The sequence below is a fragment of the Garra rufa genome, chromosome 1, assembly GCF_049309525.1.
Source record: "Garra rufa chromosome 1, GarRuf1.0, whole genome shotgun sequence".
NCBI classification, from domain to species: Eukaryota; Metazoa; Chordata; class Actinopteri; order Cypriniformes; family Cyprinidae; genus Garra; species Garra rufa.
In genome coordinates, this window is record NC_133361.1 from 67,092,476 (window position 1) to 67,118,273 (window position 25,798).

The 25,798-nt window shown below is 37.9% G+C and overlaps 1 protein-coding gene across 1 annotated transcript; it reads left to right on the top strand.

The window, feature by feature from the left end:
• The first annotated feature begins 1,242 nt into the window (after positions 1–1,242).
• Positions 1,243–13,976, top strand: LOC141338613 (NACHT, LRR and PYD domains-containing protein 12-like). The gene is made up of 10 exons (XM_073844217.1): positions 1,243–1,334; positions 1,411–1,530; positions 1,854–1,904; positions 2,507–4,274; positions 4,375–4,548; positions 9,703–9,870; positions 9,948–10,118; positions 10,633–10,806; positions 12,805–12,851; positions 12,930–13,976. The coding sequence occupies exons 1-10, from the start codon at positions 1,268–1,270 to the stop codon at positions 13,484–13,486; spliced, it is 3,297 nt and encodes a 1,098-aa protein (XP_073700318.1). The 5' UTR covers positions 1,243–1,267; the 3' UTR covers positions 13,487–13,976.
• Positions 13,977–25,798: the final 11,822 nt, after the last annotated feature.

Here is a 25,798-nt window from a genome sequence, read left to right on the forward strand (position 1 = left end):
TTTATGTTTTAGGCTAGAAATCGCTGATACAACCTTTAAAACAGCTAATACCAGCCAACCAGCTTCGGCTGGTTTTAGTTGTTTTTTGTTGTTTTCAGCAGGGGTTTGAAAGCAGTTATTTTGAGTAAGATGCCAAATGTTCTCCTCCTATTCAAATAGTACATTGAAGGGGTCCATACAGCATATTTGCCAACTGGCAACTATAGCTCATTCAACTATTCAATGTCCATTCAAATACAATTTTCAAGAAAATAAATTCCCAGGGAAAATAAATACAGAACATGTTCACATAGGACACTATTTACACAACTATATGCAAGAAACCGTTCAGGGATGCGTTTCCCAAAAGCATCGTTAGCCAACTATGGTCGCAAGTTCCGTCGTCACCAACATAGTTCAATGATTGGGTGTTTCCCAACACCATAGTTCAAACGAACATTCACAAACAGCGTCACAAACTTACTTGGTTGGAACTACAGCTCTTGACCTGTGGTTAGAAGCATTGTTGCTTCTAAGTAACACATCTGGGCTTAATAAATTATGTTCTTGGTCACAGTTTGCAAGCTAACACGCAGTACAATCTATATCCTCAATTTTATCTAAAAATAAATGCGTTTTACTCTATGTATTTTTGTGCGTCCTTTATAAGCGTTGTTTATGAATAGTGCGCATGTGCACAAATGACTGAGGGAACCCCGGAGTATGACGTAAGAGAGAACGCGCAATGAATCAAACATCAAATAAAGCGAAATGACAGTGAACAAAAATAGTAAATTTGTAATTAGGTGCCATGTTCAATATAGCTGCATATTTTGAGAGACCCTAATCAGTTAAATAGCAGAATTTATTACTCGGTGACGTCATTAACAACGGCCCTAAGTTGTTGAACTAACGAGGTTCAAACGACGGAGATGCGACCGTGTTCGGGAAACACTGGTGACTAGCTAGTTCGTTTCCACAACGATGCATCGTACTATGGAGGTTAACCAGCCAGTTATGTCATTGTACGGGAAACGCACCCCAGAACAATTGGTTTAGAACTAATTAATGTGCGTACACACATTGTGAATTAGCAGGCTTTTTTGGTGACAATTTCACCTATTCATTTTGTTATTTTACATGATTTTTAGTGAATGAGACCCAACATTATTTTTTCTTTAAATATAGTTAATAACAGAGGCAATTTTATGACACAAAATATTTTTTTTTTAATTACCATTAAAGACCCTTTTCCTCCTGTCCTACAGCAGTGAGTAAGTAAAAGACGATGGCATCTGTTGAGCATTTTGACTCGCTAGATGAGCAGGAAGAAGAAAAGCTGAAACACAAGCAAGGTAATGAAGAACAGAATATTAGTAGTGTTAAGTTGTCATTCAGGAAAAGTAATTGATCTCTTTGTTTGTATTCCAGTCTTGATGAGCAGCAGTGTTAACACTGAAATCAATGCTCGTATGGGAGCAATTGTAAATGCTCCTGTACTCACTGGAAACACAGGCCCAGTTACCATCATCTTCAACAATGCAGGAAATGGTATTATCACAGTAGAAGTGCATTTAGCAGTCAGTTAATAGCTTGATATGTAAAATAAAGCTGTGGTTGTGACTATTCCTATTAAAGTTCTTAGGCAGACTAGCTTTAGCTTCAGTATTTTCGATAACACTTCACAATTATATAAGAGCTTTCCCTAAATTAACTTGCAATTTGCTGCTTTATAATTACTAATAAAAAGCAAATATACTAGTAATAAGCAGCAGCTAGTTAAAACTAAGTGATGCCATATTTTCTTTTATGTACAGTATATGTATATTTTGTCTCACATTTTTTACATTCCCTCCTCTTCTCTCTTCTTACAGAAAAAAAATTCTCAGAGACAGAGATGGTAGAGAAACACTCTGAAAAACAAGGTGCTGTTTTATTAGTTGTATTTATCAGTTATAAATCACAGTTGCTGTAAGATTTTTCAAAGCCTTCCTAAATCTAAATACTGCTATGCAATGACAATAGTTGCACGGTTAGGGTTGGGAGCAGATCTAACCAGACAGCACCACTGACCTCCTCAATAGCCAAAAACTTAAGTCAAACATCATATGTGACCAGCAAAGACCATGCCAGTATACCTTATATACAAAGATATAATGCTTTCCAGTTGTTTCTGAAACCATATCGTCTATACAGGATCAAAAAATTAGGCATTGCAATTTAGGCATTCGTAAATATGTCTCGATGACTTTATATATATGCCTACATACATGAGAGCCATCTTTGAAATGGCTGTCGTGCAGCCATTTCTGTCATACAAGTAAAACATCAAATTCTCCAAAGCTTTTCTTCTGCTCAAATAGCATTAAAATTTCCACCATACTGCGCATTGCATTTTTTCCCATTTCCCCATTAAAGTATTATATGTGCACCATCTTTGTATTTGGTGGTACTTTTATCTTTATCTTTGTCTATATTATAGTTTTTTTTACTCATGTTTTATTAAACTAATCATCTTTTATAACAGATTTTATTCTAAAAAAATTCTTGAAAACTCACAAATCCTTCATGAAGAAAAAAGCAGAACATATTTTTGAGGGCATAGATGAAAGTGAAGTACATCTCAGTGCGGTTTACACAGAACTCTTCATCACAGAGGGAGATATGAAAGATGTGAATCGGGAACATGAGATTCTGAAGATTGATGATGCTTTCAAGAACAATCAAACACAGGGCAAACCAATCAAATGCAATGATATATTTACTGAACTGAGGAAAAACAATGAGAAAAAGATTGTGCTCACCAAGGGCATCGCTGGCATTGGAAAAACGGTCTCTGTGCACAAGTTTATCCTGGACTGGGCAGAAGGAAAAGCCAATCAGGATATACATTGTGTGTTCCTGCTTCCATTCCGAGAGATTAACACAATGCCAAATGAAGATTTCAGTATCCATGATTTTCTGCTGGAATTTTATTCTGAACTGAAAGACCTAGAGAAAACAAAGCTGTATAAACAATGCAATTTAGCATTTATATTTGATGGACTTGATGAGAGTTGCCTGCAATTGAATTTTAAAAGTAGATCAATAAACTTTGTTGAGAAAAAATCAACTGTAGATGTGCTGTTCATAAATCTGGTCAAAGGGAATCTGCTTCCGTCAGCTCTTGTCTGGGTGACCTCACGACCAGCAGCAGCCAATCAGATCCCTCTTAAGTATGTAGGCTTGCTCACAGAGGTGCGAGGATTCACAGACCAACAGAAGGAGGAGTACTTCAGAAAGAAAATCCCAGATAAGACTCTGGCCTCTAGAATCATCTTACAAATTAAGACGTCTCGTAGTCTCTTCATCATGTGCCACATTCCTGTGTTCTGCTGGATCACAGCCAAAGTACTTGAAAACAGTGAGGAGAACATCAGCACAACACTCACTGAAATGTACATTCACTTTCTGTTGATACAGTTGAACATGAAGAACCAGAAATATGAAGAAGAAGAAGAAAGAGAATGGGTAAAGCACTTACAACTAAATAAAGACATGATTTTGAAGCTAACCAAGCTGGCGTTTGAACAGCTTAAGAAGGAATCTGTTGTGTTCTATGAAAAAGACCTAAAAGAATGTGGTATTGACGTAATTAAAGATACTGAGTTCACAGGAATGATTGCTGAGCTCATCAAGAAGGAATATGGACTGCATGTCACAAAGATCTTCCACTTTGTGCATCTGAGTGTTCAAGAGTTTCTTGCTGCAGTGCATGTGTTCCTCTGCTACCTGAACAAGAACATGCAGGAGCTGCAGTTTTTCTTTGATGAACCACAAGAAAATGTCACATTGCAAGAGCTACTGCAGAAGGCTATTGTTAAAGCAATGAAGAGTCCAAAAGGACATCTGGACCTGTTTCTGAGGTTTCTGATGGGCATTACACTGGAATCCAGTCAAAAGGTGTTCAAAGACCTGACCACACACACTGAAGACACAACAACGAGCATCAGACAAACAATTCAATACATTAAACGAGTACACGATGGGTTCATTATCTCAGATGAAACTTCAGTTAACCTATTTTACTGCTTACTTGAGCTCAAAGATAATTCATTATATGAGGAAATCCAGAGATATGTCAGTTCAAATGAACATCCAGATAGAAAACTCTCATCTTCAATGTGCACAGTGCTGACCTACATACTGCTGATGTCAGAGAAGGTGCTGGATGTGTTCAACCCAAAAAGGTTCACGACATTACAAGAAAACTACAAGAGACTTGTTCCAGCTGTGAGAGGCTGCAGAAAAGCCCTGTAAGTAATTTTACTGAATGCTGTTTGATGTTGTAAAACAATAAGTTGCAGAAACACTGAACATCAAAAAAATAATCAGCATAAACCTTCTGTTTGGCAGATTTGACCGCTGTGGTCTTGATGAAACATGCTGTAAAACTGTATCTACAGCTCTCCAATCTTCAAACACCCATCTGACAGAGCTGGACCTCAGTTGCAATGACCTGCAGGATTCAGGAGTGAAGTTGCTTTATAGAGGACTGAAGAGTTCACACTGTCATCTGAAAATACTGAGGTCTGACATTCACATTAACTTAATCACTATATTAACCCTTAAATGCATGGATGTTTCACCAATCATTATTATCTCTAACTGCTACAATAGCATAAAAGGTAGGGAGAGAGAGGATAGAGAATGATATGCTGGGTCGTTAAAGACCCAAGTTATGTATTTACAAGTTAAAATATGTGGAAGAATTGGCATTTTATAATTAGAGATAGCGGATTGTCTAGTCGATATTGTAGAATAAATGTATCTGTGTTGTTCATTAAAGGGATCATCGGTTGCCCATTTTCCACATGTTCATATGATTCTTTAGGGTCTTAATGAAAAGTCTCTAATATACTTTGGTTAAAAATTCTCAATAGTAGTGTAAAAAAACACCCTTTTACCTTGTCAAAATCAGCTCTGCAAAATACCAGTTCATTTTATCGCATGGTCCCTTTAAATGCAAATGAGCTGTGCTAGTTTCGCCCCTCTCTGATGAGGCATTACAAGCTGTAACCACGTTTCGCCACGTTTATTGGCGAAACCTGCCAACAAGTACAATATTAAGAAAGGCCATTTGCAAAGATGCATAAAAAACCCTTATACTCACTTCTTCCGTGGGTGAAGCTGCATCATGAATGATTCACACAAAAACACAGATGCATATGTAGATTGGGATCTGTGCTTTCCTTTTTTTAAAAAAAAGTAACGTTGTTGTCACGATTTGAGCCTCCGTCGTCCTGTCATCACAAACTCTTGCACTACACATCATGGACTTCATCCCCCACAAGCCACTGCACCAATCACTGCTCACACCTGCTCCTCGTGACCCACTGCACTGATTGCTGCACACATCTGTTCCTCATCACACTGACTGCTTATAAGCTTCTCACACACACAGCCACTTTGCGAAGTCTTGTATTGCCCCGGCTACATTCTGAGCGTTTCTTCCCGTGTTTGATTTCCTGTGTTTTGATTCCTGGACTCCCTCTTGTGTGTGATTCTCGCTGCCTGCCCCGAGCTTTTTGCCTGTGTTAGACTATGATTTCTGCCTGCCCCTGTGTTTGATTGCCTGTATTAATAAATGCTGCAAATGGATCCACTCGTCTCCGACCGTCCTTGTGACAGTTGTCCTGTGCGTCTTAAGTGGCTCAGATGTCCGGAGTAAATGACTACTGCTATGTTAATTATTACATCCAACAACAGAACACCTCAATCGCTCAATTAGAGTCTTTCTCTGCTCTTTCTAGTCTAAGGTAAGGCGCTCTTGTCAATCTACTATCGTGGGAGTGCCATCTGTCAGTGTGCCATCACAATGACAAGAAGCTGAGAATGACCTGATTTTAAAAAGGGGATATTACTTTTAAAGATTAAAAAAAATAACACTGGGTAGATTTTTATCATTGTAGTGTGGCTGTGTACACAAACTGCCAACACACATTAATTTTCAAACAACATGTAAAAGTGAGTTTTGCATCCGATGGCCTCTTTAGGGTAACAAGGCAGGCAATGTATATTTTTTGAAAACCCAATTATAAAACAAGCTGGGTTTCCAAGCATCCTGGAAAACCTGGAATTTTGTAATGCTATTTTGCTCTAAATTTAAACTGACAGAGTGTGTCTGCCTTCCGAACAATGCTAAGTGAATTGTTTCAGAATTTGGGCACTAAATATGAAAAGGATCTGCCACCTGCAATTGATTTTTCTATTCTAGATTCTAGGTATATTATATTGCCAGAGTTTTGAAATCACAGTGGACAGATAGGACATATAATGTGATAAGAGCTTGCTCAAGTAAGTAAAGCTAAACCATTTAGGCTTTATAAGTAATCAGTAAGATTTTAAAATGTATTTGATTTTTAATAGGGAGCCAGTGCAGAGTTGACAGAACCAGGTTAATATGGTCATTACTTCCTAGTTCTATTAAGAACTCAAACTCCAGCTGGACCAAAATGCAGCAGTTAAATGTGCCATAGAATGGAAAACTGAATTTACCTTGGCATGGTTGAATAATAACAGTTCAGTACATGGACATAACATACTGTGAGTCTTAAACACCATCGTTTCCTACTTCTTATATAAATTAAGTGTTTGCAAATTCCAACACAACACCGACTGTTACGAAACAGTCCAGAGGCGTAATAGTTACGCCCCCAACATTTGCATTGCCCAATCATCAGTAACGCCAGTACATCAGTAAAACCACTGAAGGGGCATGGTTAGCTTAACGCTAGCGGTAGCCTGTACATAAGATTTTACTCACCACATAAATGGAGAGATGACTATTAAAAAATATTCTCTATTAAAAATATTCTCTCAATGCATTTTATGTGCACCTTTAACTAAATTTGCAGAGCTACCACCCTACAAAGAATTACAATAATCTACCTTGGGGTCATGAATGCATGAATTAATGTTTCTGTATTTGACATTGAGAGCATAGGTCATATTTTAGATTATATATTTTTAAGATGGAAAAATTTGGTTTTACAAATGTTAGAAACATGGTTTTCAAATGAAAGCTTGCTATCAAATATCACACCTATGTTCCTAACTGATGACAAAGAATTCATAGAGCAGCCATTAAGTGTTTGACAGTGTTTTAGGTTACTACATGCAGAGATTTTTGGTCCAATAAATAATACCTCTGAATTTTCTGAATTTAGCACTACGAAATTACTAGCCCTCCAATTTCTTACATCAACTATGCATTCTGTTAGTTAGTTTCTTTTAACCTTTTCACACGTGAGTTTAAAATATTCTATCTAACCCCAAAGAGTGAGTTTTTTTAGGCGACCGTTATTTTAGAATGTTTCGCATTACTGTTTCCATGGCGACGCATCATGTGACACCGCAGCCACAACAGCACTGTAAGACACATGGATCGCTTTTATTTCGTTTTCCCTTTTTTATCCTTATATTTACAAGCATGCTCGCTATATTATGAAATATCTGATATTCCGATTTCGAAATATGTGCAAGTAAATGTATTTAAAAGTCCAAACACTTTTATTATGACCGCGTTAGTCATTCTATACCGGGTGATGGGCGCCGCCATGTTTGTTCGCGCTGAATCCGAGCTGTGGGATTTACAACACGCAAATGCATCCTCTCCTCCCGAAAGACATTAAAGTAAGTCTCTGGTGAACTGGGAGAAGAGGAGAGTGAACTATATAGTTACCTACATAATCTGTATATGATATCAATAAAATATGTTGTCAGAATATATTTGTAGGATCATTATTGCTGCTTCCATAGACATCAGTGTGTATTTTACAAACTATAAATGTATGGTTTTGCTAGTACTTATGTGTATTTAAATGTCTGAAACCTAAAATAAGCATTATATGGTTGAAAACACTTAAAAGTTGTGATAATATGACAAGCACTCAGCGCGTCCGATCTGGCTCAGCGCCAGCCAACGCGCCAAAACAGGTTTGAATTCAGCAGCTGATGACGTGATGCGGCGAACGTTCGAATCACACCGGTGGATCGTACGCTTCAGGGACCAGCAAAGACAAATCACACCAGTGTGATCGTACGTTCTAAAGGGTTAAACGGACAAGAGTCTTATGACGTAGACTACGAGTAGCATGAGGTCTACCTCATAAGACTCTTGTCCATTCAAGGCTGCTCTTTATCACTTTATCATACAAGCTCTATTTGCACTAAATGTCTGCATTTGCACTACTCTGTATGGTTTGCACTGGTGTGTCTGAGAGTAACGCAATTTCAATTCTCTGTGGGTCCTTTACATGTGGCAGAATTGACAATAAAGCTGACTTTGACTTTTGCAAATTGGTAATTTTCATTTGACAGCAAAAGAAAGTGTTACTAAGTAATATTAAGTTATATATGAGATGAGGACATGATAATGATAAGATTTACTTAATATTATTTTATTTATCCTCTATACTGAAGATACCTTTTTGAAGGATATAGTATTTTTGTTTGTTTGTTTGTTTGTTTTTTGCAATTTTGAGATGTTCAGTTTTATTTTGTTTTTAGAAAATGGATTGCTCTTTCCACAGATCTTCTCTGTGGAGACTTTTATAGAGACTTATGTCATTTTCTGTCTTCTGTTGTGTTTGTAGTCACTTTGTTTATTGGTTCCCCTTGATTAGTCTCCTGTGTGTGTGTGTGTGTGTGTGTGTACCTGGTATTCATCACGTTATGGGGACCAAATGTCCCCACAAGGATAGGAATACCAGTAGATTTTGACCTTGTGGGGACATTTGTCAGGTCCCCATGAGGAAACAGGCTTATAAATCATGCACAATGAGTTTTTTTGAGGAAGTAAAAGTGTGCACAATCTCCTGTGAGGGCTAGGTTTAGGTGTAGGGTAGGTGTAGGGCGATAGAAAGTACGGTTTGTACAGTATAAAAACCATTACGCCTATGGAATGTCCCCATAAAACATGTAAACCCAACGTGTGTGTGTGTGTGTGTGTGTGTGTGTGTGTGTGTGTGTGTGTGTACCTGGTATTCATCACGTTGTGGGGACCAAATGTCCCCACAAGGATAGGAATACCAGTAGATTTTGACCTTGTGGGGACATTTCTCAGGTCCCCATGAGGAAACAGGCTTATAAATCATGCACACTGAGTTTTTTTGATGAAGTAAAAGTATGCACAATCTCCTGTGAGGGCTAGGTTTAGGTATAGGGTAGGTGTAGGGCAATAGAAAGTACGGTTTGTACAGTATAAAAACCATTACGCCTGAGGAATGTCCCCATAAAACATGTAAACCCAACATGTGTGTGTGTGTGTGTGTGTGTGTGTGTGTGTGTGTGTGTGTGAGTGTATAGCCCTAGTATTTTAGTTCTGTGTGAGATGTTGAATGTAATAGTTTTCTGTTTGCCCATAATTATGTTCTTTGTTCCCTGTGGTTTATTGTTTGCTCTAGGTTTACAATAACATTCCTGCACATTAACCCCTTGCCTCTGCCTGTTTTCCCTAGCTTCTCTACAACATTGCAGTTTTTCACCGGCATGTCTCTTTGACTAGTGCTTCTTTGAGCCTATATTTAGTATAAATAAAATACTTAAGTAGAGTAAAAATCAGATACTCTTAAGAATTGTACTCAAGTTGTTTTGAAACTGGAGAAGAAGTGGATAAATTTTTACTGTAAGGTATCCATATTTTTACTCAAGTATGGTTTTACATCTCTGTGCTCTTCACAGGCTATGTGGCTGTAATCTCACTGTTCAGTCCTGTGAAAGTTTGTCATCAGCTCTACAATCCTCTGTCCTGAGAGAGCTGGACCTGAGTAACAATGACCTGCTGGACTCTGGAGTGAAGCATCTTTCTGATGGACTGAAGAGTCCAAAGTGTCAGTTGGAGATACTGAGGTTTGATTTGAAACTTTTTTTTTTGCATTAACTTCACACTGTTTAAATTTAATATTAACTGTATTTTTCTTGTTCAGATTTACCATATGTAATCTCACTGCTCAATCTTGTGAGAGTTTATCATCAGTTCTACAATTGTCAGCCTCCTGTCTGAGAGAACTGGACCTGAGTAACAATGACCTGATGGATTCAGGTGTGAAGCTGCTTTCTGATGGACTGAAGAGAAACCATAATCTGGAGATACTGAGGTTAATTATTTTCCATAAATCAATTAACAACATGGTACCACATTTAGTTTGAGAGTGAAGCATAACACTGTATTCATTAAACACAAAAGAATGTTAAAGCCTATTTGGATGGTACTAGTTTTACAGGAGGTTGTTAGAGAAATTTGTGTTTAACAGACACTTATTTTGTGATTTCAATCCTGTCTGATCCTGCCATGTCTGTTTTTCTAACACAACCTTTGTAATAATTCCAGAGCAAATTACCTACCATTTTTCAGTAAACTCAGTGATCCTCTGAGAAAACTGATCTTGTCTGAATAAGACTGTCTGTGATTGCAGACAATATTTTTTTCACAATGTGTATTGGCCAATGTGAACTCCCATAGATTATATTTCCATGCCCATTTTTGATATGTTTGCCTCCAAGCAAAGAAATAAATAATAACAATAAAATCAAGAGCCACATTACAAATTACTATGTAGTGATGTTTGATTTCCAAACTAATGTCATGTGGACTGGTGCTGGTGTTTGTAGATTGTCTGGCTGTATGGTGACAGAGGAAGGGTGTGGTTATGTGGCTTCAGCTTTGAGTTCAAACCCCTTACACCTGAGAGAGCTGGATCTGACCTACAATCACCCAGGAGAATCAGGGGTCAAGCTTCTTTCTGAAAAACTTGAGGATCCAAAATACAGACTGGACAAACTCAGGTATGTTGAGCAGGGAAAGTTTTTCGGTTGTATTATTTGAACTCCCCTGTGTCTCTATATAAATCTATACAAGTCTATGGGTTTCTATAGGACACAGCTATATAACAGATTTGAAAAACACAAGTCTAAGCCATACCACAGCACCACAAACACCAAGATCAGTTTTAATTTAAACTAAATAACTCAAGAAGTGGCTTTAGGAGGGGCAAGACCAAACCAACAAACATAGCAGTTCTGCCTAGGGAGTGAAATTTTAGCTAAACTGGTCCAACAAAAACAAATTCAACAACATACACAACACAATAAACACAATACTTTCTACTTGTTTCTAAAATCTCAAAGACTTAAATAGATCAGCCTACATATTTAAAGGAACCGTATGTAAGAAATTTATTTCAGCTAATCATAAAATGGCCCTGACATGTCACTAGACATTAAGAAATCATGTTCATTTCAAATACATATATCACTGACAACAGTGGTCCGGCCAGGATATTGTCATTTAAATGATCATGAATCCGAAACACGTCATGACAAAGTCCAAAATAAAACAAGGATTTGTATAGGAGATGCCTTTGAAAGATGGAGGCAACTGAAAACGGAGAAGGATTTGAAGACATACGCCAATGTTGCTAATTTTCTCCTTAACAGGTAAGTTTCATCTATGTGTGGCAAACTTTGCTTCCGTACACAGTGGATTTTCCACGGTCGCCCGTGCTAAATGCTTTCATAAAAAGCTTTATATCGCACCACTAGCAGGGTATGAAAACAACCTATGTTCCGACTGAAATGTGGTATTATAGTACATCTTTATGAAATATTTTTTGCTAATCGCCATTATTAAATTTTTGCTGCTGGATCCTGCAGCTTAGCTGGCAACCTCGAGTCAGAGGGAGGGAGAGGGGATGGGGATACAGTATTTTGAAAGTGATTGCAGTACCAGTTTTGGCCACAATCCTACATATGGTTCCTTTAATGTTTTTTAAACATCACATTTAGTTGTCATTGTCATGTATACAATTAAACATTTACAAAAACATTTATTTTTATGATAACATTTCTGGGTTAAAATGAGAATTTAAAAAGAGCCAGTTTCTCTTCAAGACGGTGCCAGTATTATAATTTTGTGATAAAGGAATTAGAAAGATTTGTTACTAATTTAAAATAAATGCACTGTTCTAAAAGGAGGGCATCATCCCCTACCTTTTACACACTTACACATTTAATTGTTATGTAATAACTCCTACAAGTGTTTAACACAGTCCACCTTTATTTAACAAGTGCACTTGCGCAAAAATTTATTTTAATTTTAACAATTTTTTATATTCAGTTGTAAGCTCTGTGATTAAATATGTATTTTCCTCCATGTGCTACTAAGCTACGGAAATGAGCCGCTCTGTGAAAAAGCCAATCAGAGCAGAGTTCATTATTATTCATGAACCTTCCAAATAAGGTCATTACTGACCATTTCATTCTAGGGACAAATTCTAGGGTTGTAAATGGACCTGTAAAACCGTTTCTTGAGAATTTTTGCCCTTTTCTCTGCCATATACCTTCTATGAAGATATCAGAGAACAATTTAAAATACTGTATCAATGCATTCTATGGCACCTTTAACGTTATGTTGGTTGCGTTTTCCCGTCATTCTGTCTGGATTTCCTTGATTGTATTACCCTGTGAGGATCTTATTAAGTTTATTTATACTTATTTATACACAGAAATGGGAAATTTTAGTTTTATTTCATTTTCTACACACAACAGTGACAGAAGATCGCACCGACAAGTGTGAGAGTTTCTTGAAGTTTCTTCAAACTTTAATTAATGTAAATCTCTAAGTTTTCGAGCATGTTTAGCATATTGCTATTTGCTAGTATCTTAAAAGCATGTTTTATCTCGATTTTTCTTGTTTTCGTAATTATTAAAAGCCAAAATCACAATTAAAAATATAATATATTTTTGTGTTTGTTTACTGATTTAATGTGACACTGTGTTTTATAGTGTGGATCATGGAGGACAATCCAGGATTACAGCAGGACTAAACAAATGTAAGTCTAACACACATGTGCACACACAGAATTCGGTAGTAGCTGTTGTGTTAAAAATGTCTTTGTTCTTGAGTACAGATGGCTGTTTTCTCACACTGGATCCAAACACGGCAAACAATGAGCTCATACTGTCTGAGGAGAACAGAAAAGTGACATATATGGAAAAAGATCAGTCATATCCTGATCATCCTGAGAGATTTGATGTGTATCAGATTCTGTGTAGAGAGAGTCTGACTGGACGCTGTTACTGGGAGGCTGAATGGACTGGAGCTGAGGCTGTTATATCAGTGACATATAAAGGAATAGGCAGGAAAGGAAGGAGTCGTGACTGTATGCTTGGACGCAATAAAATCTCCTGGAGCCTGTTGTGCACTGAATCCAAGTTCATTGCCCGTCATAATAACAATTCAATTGACATCTCTGCTCTTTCACACTCCTCTAATAGATTAGGAGTGTATTTGGATGTGTTGGCTGGCATTCTGTCCTTTTACAGCGTCTCAGACAGAAACACACTTGCACACATACACACATTCAACAACACATTTACAGAACCCCTCTATGCTGGATTTGGGGTATATCATTTGAACTGCTCAGTGTCTCTGTGTGACATAAATGCCTTTGATAATTATGAGTGAAACATCATCGTCATCATCAAGTCATTTTTTTCCATAAAACATTGCCACCTAGAGGAATAAAGGTGAAAAGCACACAATAAGTCTTTAGATATTTACATATTTTTGTGCACAAAAAATATACTTACACCCCAGATAGCACACGCACGTCTGCAAGATGTCTGTTAAAGATCTCTTGATCTGGAAAGCATCTGCTGTCTGTAAGATGTCAGTTTTACATACATTCTAATTCATAAACATCTAAAAGACATCTAATAGCCGTCTATTTGACATCTGATAGGAGACGTCCAATAGATGTATTGCAGATGAGCAAACTACGTCTAGCAGATGTCTTCCAGATGTAAATGCAGACGTCAAATAGACGTCTCCGAGATGTACGTGTGCTATCAGGGACCATTACACACCTCTGGACCCAGTTCGTCCCAGTTCATAATGTAGAAGCCTCTTGACATCCAGGCAGTGGTTCCATGTACTATCTGATATGCAATTACAAAATAAAACCCCACCTAAATCTGACGCATATGCTGTTTTGACTCTAATTTCAAAAAGCTATAAAAATGAAAGTTATAGATTTCACAGACCACTTTCAGCTCAGATAGAGAGTGCACCTTGCCACAGTGATAGCAGCCAGTTTAAGGACAATTTGTTGTGATATTACAAAATTAGAGCTCACCAATATACAATGTTTTGCCTATACTTTAAAAAGCTATAAAAATAAAGGTTCTAGATTGAACAAATCACTTTCACCTCAGATTGAGAGTGCACCTTGCCACAGTGTTAGCAGCACATTTTCAGGACTTTCTGATGTGGAATTACAAAATAAAAGCCCACAAAATCTTATTCAGGCCAATACACTGTTTTGTCTCTAATTTCAAAAAACTACAAAAAATGTAAGTTCTAGTTTGCACAGATGACTTTCACCTCAGATTGAGAGTAAGGTTGGGCGATGTTGACCAATTTGGCATCGTAAGATGTCTAATGTGAAACATCGCGATGTACAATGACATCGCCTGTGGGGGGCGAGGGTGAGGGATGGTTGTTGTTAAATAATTTATTCATAACGAATTAATTAATTGTAGCCTACCGTTTCCACCAGTGCTTAATTTGAATCAGATTTTGGATTTTTGCGTTCCGGTATTTGATTTTAAAGATCCAGCATTAAGTCCATTAGAAGGTAAGTGCGTGCAGACGAGACAGAGCAAGCGCGGGTTTATGTAGATGCATTTGGAGGATGTGTGCTAGTCCTTAACGTATTTTCGATCAGTCAGCTTTTTTAAGTTTAATATCGCTCTGTTAAACTGTTAAACTGTCACAGTCTATGGGAAAACCCACAGTTCTATACTGTTCCAAATAGTCCAAGCTGTTCTAAAGCATCCCAATTACCCCGATTCTTTGGGAACAGCTGTTTTAATAAACTCAACAGGTGAAAAACAGATGCTCTCTGCTGTTGGTTTGTGGACAGTCATGGGTAAGACAAAGAGCTCACTGAGGAACTGCGGCTGTGCATTATGGCTACTCACAAGTCAAGTCAAGTCAAGTCAAGTTTATTTATACAGCGCTTTTTACAATACAAGTTGTGTCAAAGCAACCTTACAGTATTAAAATAATAAGATAAAATGTCAATAAAAGTGCAAAAGTTCCATATTGCAGCAAAGTCAAATTGGAGAGGACTCATCTGGTTCCCATGGCCTTGTGTCGGTGGCTGTTTAGGGTAGGAGTTCTTTCTGATGATCTGTCCCTGGGGCTCATCTAGTTGACACGGTATCCGCTGACATTCGGCTGTAGGTGTTTATCCACCTCTTGGTACGGACTGGATCCGGGGGACTGCAGTGACCATCTGATCTGGGTACGGACTGGATCTGGTGGCTATGGTGACCTGGGAATAAGAAACAAACAGACTAATATTAATGTAGATGCAAGAGTTCCAAGTTGCCACAAAATCAGATTGGAGAGGACTCATCTGGTTTTCGCAGTCTTGCGTCGGTGGCCGTCTAGGTGATGGGGTCTTCACTGATGATCTGTCTCTGGGGCTCATCTAGTTGATGTGGTCTCTGCTGACATTCAGGGCTGTAAAGGATATCTCTAGGTGCTGATGGGTACAGACTGGATCCGGGGGACTGCAGTGAACGTCTGATCTGGATACATGATCGGTGGCTACGGTGACCTCGGAATAAGAAGGAAAGATACTAGTATTAGCGTAGATGGCATTCTTCTTCTGATGCAACGAGTACATCAGGTGTTTTGGGAAATGTCCCTGGTTCCGGTTGACCTAAATAATGCAGCCTAACAATCCTTTAACGGATTTGGATTGGAAAATGTATTAAGTGTAGGCCAGGTTAAAGAGATGGGTCTTTAATCTAGATTTAAACTGACAGATTGTGTCTGCCTCCCGAACAGTGTTAGGTAAATTGTTCCAGAGTTTGGGCGCTAAATGTGAAAAGGACCTGCCGCCCGCAGTTGATTTTGATATTCTAGGTATTATCAAATTGCCGGAGTTTTGAGAACGCAGCGGACGTGAGGGACTATAATATGATAAGAGCTCGCTCAAGTACTTAGGAGCTAAACCATTCAGGGCTTTATAAGTAATTAGCAAGATTTTAAAGTCTATACGATGTTTAATAGGGAGCCAGTGCAGTGTTGACAGAACCGGGCTAATATGGTCATACTTTCTGGTTCTAGTAAGAACTCTAGCTGCTGCGTTTTGGACCAGCTGGAGTTTGTTTATTAAGCGTGCAGAACAACCACCCAATAAAGCATTACAATAATCTAATCTTGAGGTCATGAACACATGGATTAACGTTTCTGCATTTGACATCGAGAGCATAGGTCGTAATTTAGATATATTTTTTAGATGAAAAAATGCGGTTTTGCAAATGCTAGAAATGTGGCTTTCGAAGGAGAGATTGCTATCGAATAGGACACCTAAGTTCCTGACTGATGATGAAGAATTTACAGAGCAGCCATCTAGTATTAGACTGTGTTTTAGGTTATTACTTGTAGAGGTTTTAGGTCCAATAATTAACACCTCTGTTTTTTCAGAATTTAGCAGTAAGAAATTTCTCGCCATCCAATTTTTTATTTCAACTATGCATTCTGTTAGTTTTCCAAATTGGTATGTTTCACTGGGCCGCGAAGAAATATAGAGCTGCGTATCATCAGCGTAACAATGAAAGCTAACACCATGTTTCCTGATGATATCTCCCAAGGGTAACATATAAAGTGTAAAAAGTAATGGCCCTAATACTGAGCCTTGAGGTACTCCATACTGCACTTGTGACTGATATGATACCTCGTCATTTACTGCTACGAATTGATGCCGGCCAGATAAGTACGATTTGAACCAAGCCAGTGCACTACCACTAACGCCAACATAATTTTCAAGTCTATTTAAAAGAATATTGTGGTCAATAGTATCAAATGCAGCACTTAGATCTAGTAGCACTAATAGAGAGATGCATCCACGATCAGAAGACAGGAGAAGGTCATTAGTAACTCTAATAAGAGCAGTCTCAGTGCTATGATACGGTCTAAAACCTGACTGGAAATCCTCACAGATACCATTTTTCTCTAAGAAAGAACACAATTGTGAGGACACTACCTTTTCTAGTATCTTTGACAGAAAAGGGAGATTGTAAATTGGTCTGTAATTGTTTAATTCATTGGGATCAAGTTGAGGTTTTTTAATTAAAGGCTTAATAACAGCCAGTTTGAAGGTTTTGGGGACATATCCTAATGATAATGACGAATTAATAATATTCAGAAGAGGATCCATGACTTCTGGAAGCACCTCTTTTAGTAACTTAGATGGAATAGGGTCTAACATACATGTTGTCGGTTTAGATGATTTAATAAGTTTACACAGCTCTTCCTCTCCTATAGTTGAAAATGCATGGAATTTTTCCTCAGGAGATCTATAGCATATCTGATTTGATACTGTAGCGGATGGCTGCATAGTTACAATTTTATCTCTAATACTATCTATCTTGGTAGTAAAGTAGTTCATAAAGTCGTTACTGCTGTGCTGTTTGGAAAACTCAACGTCTGTTGGTGCTTTATTCTTCGTTAATTTAGCCACTGTATTGAATAAATACCTAGGGTTATGTTTGTTTTCTTCTAAGAAAGATGAAAAATAGTCTGATCTAGCAGATTTTAGTGCTTTTCTATAGGATATGTTACATTCACGCCAGGCTGTACGGAAAACCTCTAGTTTTGTTTTCTTCCAGCTGCGTTCCATTTTTCGTCGTGCTCTCTTCAGTGCGCGAGTGTGTTCAGTATACCACGGCGTCGGACTGTTTTCCTTAATCTTTCTTAAACGCAGAGGAGCAACTATATCTAAAGTGCTAGAAAAAAGAGAGTCAATAGTTTCTGTTGCATCATCAAGTTTTTCTGAGCTATTGGATATGCTGAGGAATTCAGATAAATCAGGAAGATTACTTACAAAGCAGTCTCTTGTGGTAGAAGTAATGGTTCTACCGTATTTATACCGAGGAGTTAATTTTACAGATTTAGTTATCTGGAGTATACACGAGACTAGATAATGATCTGAGATATCATCACTTTGATGCAGAATTTCAACGCCATTTACATCAATTCCGTGTGACAATATTAAATCTAAAGTATGATTTCGGCAATGAGTAGGTCCTGACACGTGTTGTCTAATCCCAATTGAGTTCAGAATGTCTATAAATGCTGATCCCAATGCATCTTTTTCATTATCAACATGGATGTTAAAATCACCCACTATTAAGACTTTATCTGCGGCCAACACTAATTCGGATAGAAAATCAGCAAATTCTTTAATAAAGTCTGTATGGTGCCCTGGTGGCCTATATACAGTAGCTAGTACAAGCTTCACAGGAGATTTAGCATTAATACTTGTTTCTTTGGATAATGTTATATGGAGCACCATTACTTCAAACGAGTTATACTTAATGCCCGTTCTCTGGGAAACACTGAACATATTGTTATAAATTGTGCAAACACCTCCACCCTTACCTTTTACACGTGGCACATGTTTATAACAGTAATTTTGGGGGGTAGACTCATTTAAAATAATGTAATCATCTGGTTTTAGCCAGGTTTCTGTCAAACAGAGCACATCTAGCTTATGATCAGTGATCATATCATTTACAAAAAGTGCTTTCGTAGAAAGTGACCTGATGTTTAATAAGCCAAGCTTTATCATTTGTTTCTCAGTATTATGTACATTTTTTATTTGTTGAACATCAATTAAATTGCGACTCTTAAATTGCTTTGGAAGTTTATTGTATTTTCGAGCTCGGGGAACAGACACAGTCTCTATAGTGTGATATCTAGGTGAAAGGGTCTCTATGTGCTGAGAGTTAACTGATTTCTGTGACGTGAGGCGGCTAGCAGACGGTCGGTTTAGCCAGTCTGTCTGCTTCCTGACCTGGGCCCCAGTGAGTCAAGTGCAAACACTAAGACTATGTGCCATATTTCTAGACAGAAGAGATGCTCCACATCCGGAGGGATGAAGACCATCTCTTTTAAACAGGTCAGGTCTGCCCCAAAAGCTTGTCCAATTGTCTATGAAACCTATGTTATTTCGCGGGCACCACTTTGACATCCAGCCATGGAGTGACCACAGTCTACTGTGAATCTCGTCACCACGGTAAGCCGGGAGGGGACCAGAGCATATTACAGTGTCCGACATCGTACTTGCAAGTTCACACACCTCTTTAACATTATTTTTAGTGATCTCCGACTGGCGAAGTCGAACATCATTAGCGCCGACGTGAATAACAATCTTACTGAATTTACGTTTAGCATTAGCCAGCACTTTTAAATTTGCCAAGATGTCAGGCGCTCTGGCTCCCGGTAAACATTGGACTATGTTGGCTGGTGTCTCTATTTTCACGTTCCGTACAATAGAATCGCCAATTACTAGAGCACTTTCATCAGGTTTCTCAGTGGGTGCTTCACTGAGTGGGGAGAACCTGTTTGATGTTCTGATCGGAACGGAAGAGCGGTGTTTTGACCCGCGACTATGCCGTCTCACAGTCACCCAGTTGCCCTGCTGCACGGGCGTTGTTACCGGAACCGAACAATTTGCATGACTCCCTGAGCTAGTCACATCCAAAGCCGTACCTAAGTCCCTCACATTCTTACTATCCTCCATTAAAGTTTGGATGTGTGTCTCTAGTTCTGTGATCTTCTCTGTCAGCCTAGCTATTTCCTTGCATTTATCACATGTATAAGACTCACTGCCGACAGAGATAGATAAACTATACATGTGGCATGTGGTGCACACAACAACAGCAAAAGAAGAAGCCATTACTCACCGTTTATGTAGAAAGGACCCAACTTACCACTGTTACTTGATGAGCACTTGAAGAGCGGGATGGGAGGAGGAACAACGGAGTAAATAGGATGTAAAAGGAATCGCAATTTGCAAGCTAATCGATTAGCGGAATGCTAACGAGTTTCAGATCGTGGTTTTGAAATAAAAGCGAACAATCAGCGAGAGAGAAAGGAGAGCGGTAGTATGCGCGAATGGAGTAACGTTACGTGTATAAAATGTAAGCCGCAAGTGGCAAGCTAGCTAGCTCACTGCACTCACGGTTAACGGGTAAAGTAAGCGGTCAGATTAGTGTGACGGATAATTTCACAAGTCTGTTGGGAGTAAAACTGTTTTTAAATACTTTAAACAGCAGAGAGTAATAATTAGATAGAGATTTCTAAAGAAAAACAAGCTCCTGAAAGCTACAAATACAGAGAGCTAAAAACACAAACCAGACCGCAGCGCAGCAAAACAGGAAAGTCAGGAAAGGGCTATAAGCAGAGGTGGAAAGTAACAAATTACATTTACTCGTGTTACTGTAACTGAGTAGTTTTTTTGTGTACTTCTACTTTTTAAAGTAACTTTTAGATTTTGTAATTTTACTTTAACTTAAGTATGTTTTGATTTCAGTATTGTACTTAACTACATTTTAAATATTATCCGCTACTGAGTAAAAATAAATAATAATAAAATAAATTAATAAAAAAAAATGTGTGGAGGGAAGGAGGGGATCGCGCACCTGAAACTACCGATTGCTTGATGAGCGGGAGAACAAACGCAGCGCAACTCAAGAAAGATGGAGACGGACAAGGCACAGTTTTGCAGAGTTACATATGAGTCAGTACAGATTTCTGCCAGCTTATTCTAAGCAGTTTCAGTAACTCGTGAAGTAAGCTGACTTTAATAAAAAATATTTTTTTATATAATTATTAATGATATTATATGTTTTGTATGTAAGTAATTGCATGTTTCCGTAAAAGAGCTGGCGAATCTGTGAATCAGTTTTTGAACCGGTTCGTAAAATGTTCTATGCGAAAGAATCAATTCGAGCAAAATAATCACTTTCATTACTATTGTCACTGACTGACCACAATAATAATAATATAATTAATACGCTGATATTTAAATTACAAAAATTAAGAATTTAATATTCGAACTAAAGGAATTCTCGCCCTAGCGCAAGAATACATTCTCCACTAAGCACGCAGTGGGATTTCTGTGCGCGCGTAAGGATTATCACTCGACCTTCAGCTTCTGTCTTCGATGTGAGGCAAAAATAAGCAGGAGAATGTTTTATTTTTTGGTCATTACTACTACTTCTTTAATATTTGAGTCCTAGCATAAGGAATATTTTTAAATTGTTAAATCAGTGTTTTAAACGTTGGCTCTGATCAGTAACGGTAATGTTAGTCATTTAAAATCTTCAAAAAGTTTAAAATTTAGGTTTCATTTGATGGTACAGTGTATTTTTTTATTTATTTGTTGTTAACGTTAGCTGGTTGTTTACGTTACTGTTATTCGAAAGACGTGTAATTTGATGATGAAAATTTGATGGTGAAAGAGTTATTGATGCGGTAAGTAAAAATGTTGCCAACTTTACCCATTTTCGACCCATAGTGCAATATTTTTAGTTAGTTTTTATATACATTGTCATAATTCAGAAACAGATTCATAAGGACTAACGGTTAAAGTGACCCAACCCCCTCCGAGCACTGTTCGTCTGCCCAACAAACACAGAACGTTGCCTCAACGTAGCCAACCTTTTAGCAACATTGTAACAACATGGCTAAAAGGTTGTTGGTTCTACATTGTGTCATCAGGTTGTTACTACGTTGTCATAATGTTGCCATTCTACCACGGTTCAGGGCCATCTATGAAAGTTGTGCTTAGGCTGTCTGGACAACCACATTTACTCATCACTGTTCCGAATTGAACAGACCGTTGGGCTGTTATTCTTCTTCAAGCCAGGATACGAGAGTATTGCTTTTAATTTCTCTCAGATAAATTAGATATGTAAATATCCAAACAAAACCTATAATTCCCGTGTCCAATGTGTTTATTTGTTCTGTTAATAAACTGAATGGACAGTATAGATGATAATTCACACACCGAGTGATAGTTTACGATCGAGTTTAGTGTAATGCTAACTGTATTTCTGTCAATATTCAGATATCTTTATTGATATTTAGGAAAAAGCGTTAAACATATTCTGGTCATGTAAATGATAAAGTGTTTTATCATTACGTTAAGTTATGAGTCATTATGAAGCAATGAAATGTGATTTCAGCACAACAGAGAGCGATTTATAAGCGCTTACACGCAATGTCTATCGTTAAAATAAGTAGGTACACTTCACTTGCCAGTGTTTTTGTTAAACGTGTAAAAAAAAAATGGCACAGATACATTTTTACTCGCCTACATTTCAACGCTGACTGAACGGTTAAGAGAATTGAAGGCATTAATGGCTGTGGAAAGCGCTGTGTTTCTCACACATGCAGAGAATGAGTCTTACATGCCAATTCAAATTGGCACAATATGAATGTATAGGCTACGGCATTTTTTCCTGTTAAAATGACTTGCTTTTCATTGACTACGGCTCACTGATTGCGTTCACTTTTTGATTTCAGCAATTCAATTTAAGCCAAGGCAATAGACGTGATAAATATGCATTAACCCAGCAGATAGATAGATAGATAGATAGATAGATAGATAGATAGATAGATAGATAGATAGATAGATAGATAGATAGATACACTAATGGTGTTTCTATTGCCTAGGTGTACATAGAGTGTTGGTTAAGTATTTTGGGGGGAAATACATGTGAAAGAAACAAATATGTATAACCTCACACATAAAAAAAAAAAAAAACATCATTACAAAACAAATTATTTGTGGTGCTAATAATGGCAAATCCAGGACTGTGTAGCAGGGCACATTATGCACATGTAAAAACAAAATCTCTCTCTTCTAAATAAGTATTTTTATTGGTCTCAGGAGGTTTAGGTGTAACATATTTTCTAGTGTTAGAATAAAGCAATTACTTGTACTTTGCTCAACAGGCTGCATATTTCTACACTGAGTTAAGACTGATACACTATTAAGTCTTAATAAGTATTTTATATTAAACAATGACATAGGTCTATTAAAAGTCCATTAATGTCTTATCTTTAAGAATGGAAAACAAAAGACAAGTTGGCAGGAGAGAATATATGAGACGCTGGAGAGCAGCCAACAAGATTCTTTCTAATTGTCACCAAAATCAGGCTAAAAACAAATATAGTAATATTTGCACTAGTCCTATACTTCAAGAACCCTTGAACAGTCAAGAATATTGTTCATCTTCTGCCAGATCAATTTCAGAGTGTAGCATAGCTTGTTGTTCTTTAAGAGAGTCTGGAAATATATCCTTAAACCAAGAGGACACATTCAGCACAGATGAAAGCTCTGAGTTCTCTTTAGAATCTGAGACATATTTGTCACTCTCTGACGAGGATCGTGAAACAAATTCTTTAAGACCTCATTGCTTGGGCCAACAAACTTAAGTCCTGCGTTCACAAGGGCAGGATGCATTGCCTGCTACGCCACGCACACTTTTGAAGACTGTGCGAGCAGTTGATATTCAGAATAAATCTGGAATGCAGTATTGCTAATATGTGAATGCCAGCCGTGGCGTTATGGGTGGGCCTACTGGGCCTGGGCCCCACCCCCTTGCGCTTGGGCCCACCCTGAGTAACTGCCACCTACACACACACTGCTAAAACTTTGGCATGGAGGATTTTCAAAAGTCAAAATGTCTCGTTATGACACGGATGTTTAGCTACTCTGTTCGATATGCAGGTTTTGGTTATTAGCCTGTTTTTTCTTTATTCTAAATGCTTAAAGTCCGTTATATGATTTGAATATGAATGTACTTCACCTGTGTTTTAACAATCTGGTATAGGCTACTTCCCACAATAGTTCAGTTTTTCACGCATGCTATTTAACTTTGAACATTCATTCCATTCAAAATTGTTCATGTTAGTTTCATTCAGCGCTATACAGCGAATACATTTTTCATTTTCAAAAGAAGCAGATACACGATTAATCATAACCTGCCTCTTAACATGTTCCGAATGTTTAAAATGCAAATTCATTCACTGTCTCATCGGATTGTTTTAATTGCATTTTGTAATGAAAGCTGAAAAAAATATAAACAACGTTGAGAAGCGGATCTGGAATTTTCTTCCCGTTTCATTTTATTCCGGTAAAAAAAATAACGTGTTCCGAATGGAACGGTCAGGGAATTAACAGTCGTGCGCCGCTGCTGTAAATGGAGTTTACCAAATATTCTCTATCGCTCTGCCCGCAATATTCACAATCCAAAGATAGGGAAAAGGAGTTTAACTTTGGTATAGTTTGTGTATACCTGCTTGTTATATACATTTTATATTGAAGATTTGACTCATTAAATTAAGGCCCATCCAAAGATTAAATCCTGGCGCCGCGCCTGGTGAATGCGCTTTATTTACGCAAAATAACATTCATTAATTTTGGCATTACAATGTTAAATTCAAAAAAAGTAAACTTTACATTGCTTGTATTTAAACACTATGAACAAAAAACCACAAACCTTTTTTCAGCTGAAACAGACGCAGAACGCAGTGCAGCGCTATGACGTCACATCACCAGATCAAAATAAAAGTCCTGTTCACGTGCTGCTGGGTTTACAGTCACAGAAATACATGGATACACGGATTTACGTAAAAAGAATACATACAAATAATAAAACATGTCAAAGGTTTTCAGAGTTTTATTAGGGCCCGAGCCCAAAAGGGCGAAGGCCCTATTGTTCTTCTAAGGGTTCTTATTTTTTTTTTTTTTTTTTTTTTTTTTTTTTTCAACCGTTGGGGCACTTTTGGGGGCCTTAACATACTCAAAAACTCTTGAAAATTTGCACACATGTCGGAATCTGCCGTCGTCCGGACGCCACAGAGGCTGGGACCCGGGCGTGGTTCAGGGCCTCTACAGCGCCCCCTGGAACACAGTTTGAAAACTTGATGTACTGCGCACACATACTTGCACGTATTGATATGAAACTCGGTACACATATAGATCTCACTGAGCCAAACAACTTTTGTACTCTATGTCATGGGCTGAACGCAACAGGAAGTGAGATATTTAGGGCTGTTTAAAAAGCGCATGCTCTGGAATTTAACGTACTCCTCCCAGGGTTTCCATAGGATTGTCACCAAACTCGGTCAGCATGATCTCAAGACATTGGGGACGCTAAATTGCGAGGGGATTTTTGATATCTCGAACGGTTTGGCCGTGGCAAGGCGACAAAGTTATGGCGAGAAATGAGAAACAGGAAGTGTCTAATTACTGTTGCACACATTGCTTGATTCTTATGAAACTTCACCAGTTTGTTTGTTGTATGATGCCGATTCCATAAATGTGACTATTATGAGTCAAAGTTATAGCGCCACCAACTGGCAGCAGGAAGCGTGTCATTTTCAAAATCCTTTGAAATCAGCCTCTTAATTTTACTTGATTTTCTTCAAACTTCATCAAAATAATGTCAAAACACGGCCGATGAGAATATGTAAAGGGGTCGATGATAAATCAAATACTGTTGCCATGGCAACGCGTCAAACTTTAAAATTTGATTCCTGTCTTTTCGAGGCAGTTAACATGCTTAGAATTTCATGAAACTCAACACACACGTCAATATTAATGATAGTTAGACACTGGCAAAAGGTCATAAATGGGCGTGGAGCAGGCACTCTATAGCGCCATCTTTTGACAAAAGTTGGGGGGTTAGTTTTTCCTACAGTCACCAAACTCTGTACATATATTGTTCTCATCAATCTGGACAACTTTCTAAATCAAACTCATTAGCTAAGACCAACAGGAAGCCGGCTATTTTGATTTGAATGTGGATTTTTGGAAAAATCAGGCTGTAAACAAATTCACACTCCTTCTAAGAAAAATAAGGTATTCACACCAAACTTTTTTAACATGAAGAGAAGATTCTG

Bases quoted from the DNA above. Each gene is read 5' to 3' on its own strand.
- LOC141338613 (XM_073844217.1), top strand. From the start codon at position 1,268: ATGGCATCTGTTGAGCATTTTGACTCGCTAGATGAGCAGGAAGAAGAA. The intron at 1,905-2,506 runs GTGCTGTTTTAT...CTTTTATAACAG, and splicing joins GAAACACTCTGAAAAACAAG to ATTTTATTCTAAAAAAATTC. The intron at 4,549-9,702 runs GTCTGACATTCA...TGCTCTTCACAG, and splicing joins TGTCATCTGAAAATACTGAG to GCTATGTGGCTGTAATCTCA.